General features: G+C 47.7%; 1 protein-coding gene across 1 annotated transcript; it reads left to right on the forward strand.

Annotated features, from left to right (window-relative positions):
* The first annotated feature begins 1,012 nt into the window (after window positions 1–1,012).
* Window positions 1,013–1,951, forward strand: LOC119923338 (olfactory receptor 2B2-like). Its single transcript, XM_038742761.1, has one exon. It carries the CDS (start codon window positions 1,013–1,015, stop codon window positions 1,949–1,951), a length of 939 nt encoding a protein of 312 aa, XP_038598689.1.
* The last annotated feature ends 6,332 nt before the right edge of the window (window positions 1,952–8,283 follow it).

Genomic DNA, 8,283 nt, shown 5'->3' on the forward strand with positions numbered 1-8,283 from the left:
CAACTTCTTTTTAAAATTAACCTGGAAAAAATGAATAAAATCTGGAGAAAATGGATCCAATCAAATCTATTCTATGATTTGCATCCTGCTATGCAGACCAAAAGGACACTTTTGGACTCTGAGTAATTTGGTTGGGTTGTCGAGACTATTTGTCTTAGTGTAAAAATTCCTCAACTCTCTCCCTTTAAATGCAGAGACATAAACAGTGACATTGTTGTGCTTGAGTTTCCAAAAAAGAAGACAATGAATTCTCATACTTGCAGGTGAATTTCACTGTCAATAACATCTTTATGACTATGAAAGACAGTTGACTCTCTCCCCCCTCTTCTTTCTATCACTTTTTCAATCAAGCAGTCAATGGCATTTATTGAGAGCATACTGTGTGCAGAGCACTTGTACTAAGTGCTTGAGAGATTACAATACAAGAGAGATGGTAGACACATTTCCTGCCCATAAGGAGCTTGTATTCATTCATTAATTCAATCATATTTATTGAGCACTCACTGTGTGCAGAGCTCTGTACTAAGCGCTTGGTTGTACTTTTCCTATTTCCTCCCTTTCCTTGAGGGAAGGAATTGTCTCTACCCACTGTATTATACTGTCCCGCTTACTTAATATAATACTGTAAATGCTCAATAAATAACATTTACTGATGGACTAATCTTTCTCCCCCTCCTCATTCTCTTTCTCATCTTCACCTTTCTTTCTGCCGCTCTTTCTTTCCCTCTCTCTTCTCTTCTCTCTCTCTAGTCCTCTCTTCCTGTCTCTCAGTGCATGATGAAGGGAATGTGAGTTGAGCCCAGTGGGATTCCATTGATGTTCAAAGACTTATAAATATTTCCTTCCTTCCCCACACCCAAACACAACGATCCATCTCCGCCACCCCATATCCCCCCTCAGTGTTCTGCTGCTAGAACATTGCTGATCCTAGACGTGAGATCGTATGAGTGGATCATTGTCACCTCTCTCTGTTTTTTCTTTTATCCCCCAGGTGTCCTAGAGCAAAGCAAGCATGGACAGGGCCAATGGGAGTACCCTGCAGGGCTTCATCCTTCTGGGCTTCTCGGACCGACCCTGGCTGGAGCTGCCCCTCTTTGTGGTCTTTCTGGTTTCCTACATCCTGACCATCCTAGGCAATGTGACCATCATCCTGCTGTGTCGGCTGGACCCCCGACTCCACACCCCCATGTACGTCTTCCTCACCAACCTCTCCCTCCTGGACCTCTGTTATACCACCAGCATCGTACCCCAAATGCTGGTCAACCTTCACAGTGCTCAAAAGGTGATCAGCTATGGAGTCTGTGTGGCTCAGGTCTTCATCTCCCTGGCCTTGGGCTCCACTGAGTGTCTCCTTCTTGGGGCCATGTCATTGGACTGCTTCGTGGCCATCTGCCGACCCCTGCACTACCCTGCCATCATGCACCACAGGCTCTGCCTCCAGCTGGCAGCCTCCTCCTGGCTCAGTGGCTTTGGGAATTCTGCCCTCCAGTCCACGTGGACGTTGAAGATGCCCCGCTGTGGTCGCCGCCGAGTAAATCACTTCTTCTGCGAGGTGCCCGCCCTGCTGAAGTTGTCCTGCGCCAATACCGTGGCCAATGAGGCAGAGCTCTTCTTCATCAGCGTCCTCTTCCTCCTGATCCCCGTGACCCTCATCCTGATCTCCTATGGCTTCATCGCCCGGGCCGTGCTGAGGATCCCTTCAGTGGAGGGCCGCTGCAGGGCCTTCGGGACCTGTGGTTCTCACCTGCTGGTGGTTTCGCTCTTCTACGGGACAGCCATCTACATGTACCTGCAGCCCCTGTCCCCCAACTCGCTGGACCGGGGAAAGATGGTCTCTCTCTTCTATGGAATCATTGCCCCCATGCTGAATTCCGTCATCTACACTCTGAAGAATAAAGACGTGCACCATGCCTTCTCGGGCTTGGTGTCCATGTTATCCTCCCTAAAGTAGTGGGAAATGTGCTAAAGGATAAAGGTTCATGGTTCTACAGCAACCATGAACACCCAGGGTCCTTCTACACCGTTGTACAAATCAACGTAAATAATAATTATGGCACTCGTTAACTGCTTACTATGTTTTCAAGTACAGTATTAAGCACTAGGGTGGTTACGAGATAATGGGGTTGGACACAGTCCTCTAATACTTCTTCTACTATTCAAGCCCTTCTACTTTCTACCTGAAAATTATGTTGTATAGATCTTCCCCGTGAGCCTGCAAGCTTCTTCAGGGCAGCGATTGTGTCTTTTGTCTCTTATAGACCGTGTCTTTTGTGTCTTCTAGACTGTGAGCCCACTGTTGGGTAGGGACTGTCTCTATATGTTGCCAACTTGTACTTCCCAAGCGCTTAGTACAGTGCTCTGCACACAGTAAGCGCTCAATAAATACGATTGATTAATTGATTGATTATAGTACTCTCTCAAACCCTTAGTACAGTGTTCTCCCCACACAGACATTTTATAAATACAGTGGATTGATCGACTACTTGTATTTTGGGGGTTGGGGTCCCTTGTTAGATTGTGATCTCCTGGAGCGCAGAGATCATGTTTCGACCAAACATTTAGTACAGTGCTCTGTCCATGGAGAATCTCAATAAGAACTAGTGATGGATTTACTGATGACTCTTTTAGTGGTAGTTGCTGTGCCCTGCTAGATTGTGAGGTCCTTGAGGGTAGAGATTGTGTTTTTTTACCTTTCTTGTACATTCCCGTCTCACAAGCCCACAACCTTGGTGTCCTCCTTGACTCTGCTCTCTCATTCACCCCACACATCCAATCCATCACCAAAACCTGCTGGTCTCACCTTCACAACATTTCCAAGACCCGCCCTTTCCTCTCCATTCAAACTGCTACCTTGCTGGCACAATCTCTCATCCTATCCTGACTGTATGACTGCATCAGCCTCCTTTCTGATCTCCCATCAATCAATCAATCAATCAATCAATCGTATTTATTGAGCGCTTACTATGTGCAGAGCACTGTACTAAGCGCTTGGGAAGTACAAATTGGCATCACATAGAGACAGTCCCTACCCAACAGTGGGCTCACAGTCTAAAAGGGGGAGACAGAGAACAGAACCAAACATACCAACAAAATAAAATAAGTAGGATAGAAATGTACAAGTAAAATAAATAAATAAATAAATAGAGTAATAAATATGTACAACCATATATACATATATACAGGTGCTGTGGGGAAGGGAAGGAGGTAAGACGGGGGGATGGAGAGGGGGACGAGGGGAAAGGAAAGAAGGGGCTCAGTCTGGGAAGGCCTCCTGGAGGAGGCGAGCTCTCAGCAGGGCCTTGAAGGGAGGAAGAGAGCTAGCTTGGCGGATGCGCAGAGGGAGGGCATTCCAGGCCCGGGGGATGACGTGGGCCGGGGGTCGATGGCGGGACAGGCGAGAGCGAGGTACAGTGAGGAGATTAGTGGTGGAGGAGCGGAGGGTGCGGGCTGGGCAGTAGAAGGAGAGAAGGGAGGTGAGGTAGGAGGGGGCGAGGTGATGGAGAGCCTTGAAGCCCAGGGTGAGGAGTTTCTGCTTGATGCGCAGATTGATCGGTAGCCATTGGAGGTTTTTGAGGAGGGGAGTAATATGTCCAGAGCGTTTCTGGACAAAGATAATCCGGGCCGCAGCATGAAGTATGGATTGAAGTGGAGAGAGACACGAGGATGGGAGATCAGAGAGAAGGCTAGTGCAGTAGTCCAGACGGGATAGGATGAGAGCTTGAATTAGCAGGGTAGCGGTTTGGATGGAGAGGAAAGGGCGGATCTTGGCAATGTTGCGGAGCTGAGACCGGCAGGTTTTGGTGACGGCTTGGATGTGAGGGGTGAATGAGAGAGCGGAGTCGAGGATGACACCAAGGTTGCGGGCTTGTGAGACGGGAAGGATGGTAGTGCCGTCAACAGAGATGGGAAAGTTAGGGAGAGGACAAGGTTTGGGAGGGAAGACAAGGAGCTCAGTCTTCGACATGTTGAGCTTTAGGTGGCGGGCGGACATCCAGATGGAGATGTCCTGAAGGCAGGAGGAGATGCGAGCCTGGAGGGAGGGGGAGAGAGCGGGGGCAGAGATGTAGATCTGGGTGTCATCAGCGTAGAGATGATAGTTGAAGCCGTGGGAGCGAATGAGGTCACCAAGGGAGTGAGTGTAGATTGAGAACAGAAGGGGACCAAGCACTGAACCTTGGGGAACCCCCACAGTAAGAGGATGGGAGGGGGAGGAGGAGCCTGCAAAAGAGACTGAGAAAGAACGACCGGAGAGATAAGAGGAGAACCAGGAGAGGACGGAGTCAGTGAAGCCAAGGTCAGATAACGTGTTGAGGAGAAGGGGGTGGTCCACAGTGTCAAAGGCAGCTGAGAGGTCGAGGAGGATTAGGACAGAGTATGAGCCGTTGGATTTGGCAAGCAGGAGGTCATTGGTGACCATCCCATCCTCCTGTATCTCCCCGCTTCAGTCTATACTTCATTCTGTTGCCTGGATTGTCTTTCTACTGAAGCGCTTTGGGCATATCACTCCCCTCCTCAAAAATCTCCAGTGGTTGCCTATCAACTTTTGCGTGAAGCAAAAATTCCTCAATAGTGGCTTCAAAGCTGTCCATCACCTCACCTCCTCCTACCTCACTCCCCTTCTCCCCTTCTACAGCCCAGCCTGCACACTCCATTCTTCTACCGCTAAACTCCTCACTGTGCCTCGTTTTAGCCTGGCCCACTGTCGACCCCTGGCCCATGTCCTAGGTCTGCTCTGGAATGCCCTCCCTCCTCATATCTGCCAAACTAGCTCTCTTCCCCTTTTCAAAGCCCTACTGAGAGCTCACCTCCTCCAGGAAGCCTTCCCAGACTGAGCCCCTCCTTTTCCTCTGCTCCTCCTCCCCTCCCCGTTGTCTCTACTCCCTCCCTCTGCCCTACCCACTTCCCCTCCCCACAGCACATGTGTATATTTGTAAATATTTATTATTCTATTTATTTTATTAATGATGTGTATATATCTATATTCAATTTATCTGTTTTGATGGTATTGACGCCTCTGTACTTGTTTTGTTGTCTGTCACCCCCTTCTAGACTGTGAGTTCGGTATTGGGTAGGGATTATCTCTACCAGTTGCCGAATTGTACTTTCCAAGTGCTTAGTACAGTGCTCTGAACAAAGTAAGTGCTCAATAAATACGATTGAATGAATGAATGAATTATTAAGCCTTTTGGGCAATGCTCTGCTTTTAGGAAACATTATTGAGTGAAAGGGAGTGGAAAGACAATAATAATACTAAATATGGTGTTGGTTAAGCCTGTACTATGTGCTGGGCACTGTACTCAGATCATAACAATAATTCTGAAATTTGTTAAGGGCTTACTATGTGCCAAGATGTACATTAAGCCCTAGGGTAGACACAATATAAGTAGAACTCACACAGTCCTTTTCCCTCATGGAGGAGGGAGAACAGATATTGAAGTCCAGTTTTAGAGGTGAGGAAACTGAAACACAGAGATTAGGTGGACCTGTCCCAGGTCACACAGCAAGCAAGTGGCAGAATTGGGATTATAACCTCAATGTCTTAACTCCCAGTCCTATGGTCTTTCTAGTGGACTGTATCACAGATTAAAACAGCAACAACAACAACAACACACACATACACACACACATATGAAAAAGATACTACAAATGACAATGATCCAGGTCACAATACAAATCCTCAAATAAAATATGATAAAAGAGAGGGTGTTGCCGTCTGCCTCCACGCGTCCAGCGCAGTGGGGAGACGGGCACTCGCAATGGAAGAACGCAGGCCAGGAGAGTCTCAAGGTGGACAAGGAGACTGTTTATTGGGTTAAGCAGCAAGACTTTTATATCTTTCAGTCACATTCTGTATTTTTCCATGTTGCTGTGTTTATAACTAACACAGCCATTCTGTAACCTTCAAAACCAGTAACAAGCAACACCCGTCTATGCAAGGCCATAGGGCCGATAACAAGTAACTCTTGCCTGTCCACAGCTCTCCTCTCAGTTCCTTGTAGGTCTTCCTGTGAGCACGGAAGGCCTTGCTTACCACTTAGGCCCAGTAATTGATGGGCCAGATGTTTGGTCTGCCACAACTCCCCCTTTTTGTTTTTGAAACAATTGCAAAGCATGGAGTTGAGTAAGGCAAGGTGTGACAAATCAAGGGAGACATTCGAAGAATGCCAGGCTCCTTGGAGCCGATTTCGGATCGTGGACCACGAAAACACGGGAAATGTGGCATTATAATAATATGGGGTCACACAGATATGAGGGTAACGATGATCACAATGTTGAAAAGAAAGTTGAGTGCGCAGAGCATCAACCTCATTTCCTAATTCTATAAGAGAATGCTGTAGAAGAGAGAGGCGAGCGGTAAAGGCTTTATCTGATCGTAACTGTGTTTGCAGAGCATCAGAAACATTTCTTGCAAGGGAATTAACAAAGGAGGCCTGTGTTATTTCAGTATGCAGGGTAATAGAGGATAAGGTGGTAGCAATAATAAGGGATGCCAAAGCGATAAACCCAGTGATTAACAATCCAACAAACCGACGATGTCGCCATTTTGGAATACAAAAATGATCAGCTAGCATCTGCAGGGCAGAATCCGCAGGGGACTCAGTCCAAGGGTGGGATAATGAGGTGGGTAGTATAGCATGACGAGGTTGTTCTACTATAAGAATAGTAGCAGTGGCATCATGGGTGGATATCCATTGGGTAAGTCTACAATTATCACATGTAATATTCCAGAGGGAAGGGAAGGGGATAAGGGATGGGTAGCCAACAAGGAAGGCTTGCGGTGGCAATATACATGCTCTTATTTGCCGTTCTTCCGTATGGACTGGGATAGAATCGAAAGGGACCTGTCCTCAGTAATCACAACGGTGGAAAAAGCGAGGATCAGGAAAGCGATCACCATTTTGGGGAACTGGGCCGCTGATCCTCCAGAGGAAAAGTCGCAGAGTCTGTCTCCTGGTTCTCGGTCAGCTCCTGAAGTACGCAGGGTGAGGGAGAACACACTGTAGAAAGGACGCGGCGTATGTTCTTTGTAGGTGTCCAGATCGGGCGGTCCTCAGTTTCTGGAAAGACACAAGCATAACCTCGGCCCCACGTTAATAAGGGATCTGGCCCTCGCCACTGTCGCGTGAGGGGGTCCTTCCATTTTACTCTTTCTGGGTGTTCCTTAGTTTCCCTACCACCCCATTTTTCAGCGGGGGTGAGACCTTTGTCATCCATAGTTAAAAAATTAAGGGTATATTTAGCGGATTGTAATTATCTATGGGGGGAGGTCAGTTCATCTCCCCCTTTTTGTTTTTCCAAAAAGGCTTTGAGCCAACGATGACGATTTTCGACAATGGCTTGACCGGTGAGATTGTATGGAATACCCGTAACAAGGCGGATAGCAAAAGTATTACAGAAAGACCGGAACGCCTTAGAAGTGTATGCGGGGCCATTGTCGGTTTTGAATACCTGTGGAATTCCCATAAAGGCAAAAGCAAGAAACAAATGATCCATGATATGTTTGGCTGATTCACCAGTGTGAGCTGACGCAAAAGTAAATAATGTACAGGTATCCACAGTAACATGAATAAAAGCCAATCTGCCAAAGGGAGGGTAATGCATGACGTCCATTTGCCACAGCTTTCTTGGTGCAAGACCACGAGGATTCGTGGCTTCAGAGGCCGCAGGTAATGTAGTAACACAGGAGGTACAAGCTTTCACAATAGCCCGCGCGCTTTCCCGAGAAATGCCAAATTGAAGGCATAACATTCCTGCCCCTTGGTGGAAGCGCCGGTGGGCTTGCGAGGCTGCGGCTGTGGCGTCTAAAGGGAGAAGAGCCGGAGCCAACAGTGGTGCAACAAAAATAATCGCCTTTGGTGCGCCAGCAAGTTCCCTAGTAAGTAGGTCCGCATAGGCATTACCTTCAACCAATGGTCCGGGGAGGGACGAATGCACCCTAATATGAGAAATATAAAAACGATGAGAACGAGCACGAATCGTTGCTTGAAGTTCCTGGAACAAAGGAAAAGATGGCTGCCTCAGAAAACCGGAGCGCAGCAGTCTCAATGTGAAGAGTAACAAAGCATGCATACCGACTATCTGAGATAATATTAAGTGATTGAGGGAAATCGCGAAGGACTGACATCACAGCTACATGTTCTGCTTGTTGAGCGGAATGGGACAGAATGGGGATAACGTGGGAAGTGTCCGGGGGACAATAATAGGCAGCTCGGCCTTTTGTTTCATCTGTAAAAACTGTGGTAGCCCCCGGTACTGGGTCCGGAACCGTGATGCAGGGGAATA

Source organism: Tachyglossus aculeatus, unplaced genomic scaffold (genome assembly GCF_015852505.1).
Source record: "Tachyglossus aculeatus isolate mTacAcu1 unplaced genomic scaffold, mTacAcu1.pri scaffold_176_arrow_ctg1, whole genome shotgun sequence".
Taxonomy (NCBI): domain Eukaryota; kingdom Metazoa; phylum Chordata; class Mammalia; order Monotremata; family Tachyglossidae; genus Tachyglossus; species Tachyglossus aculeatus.

Coding starts and splice junctions, on each gene's coding strand:
- LOC119923338 (XM_038742761.1), top strand. CDS start 1,013: ATGGACAGGGCCAATGGGAGTACCCTGCAGGGCTTCATCCTTCTGGGC.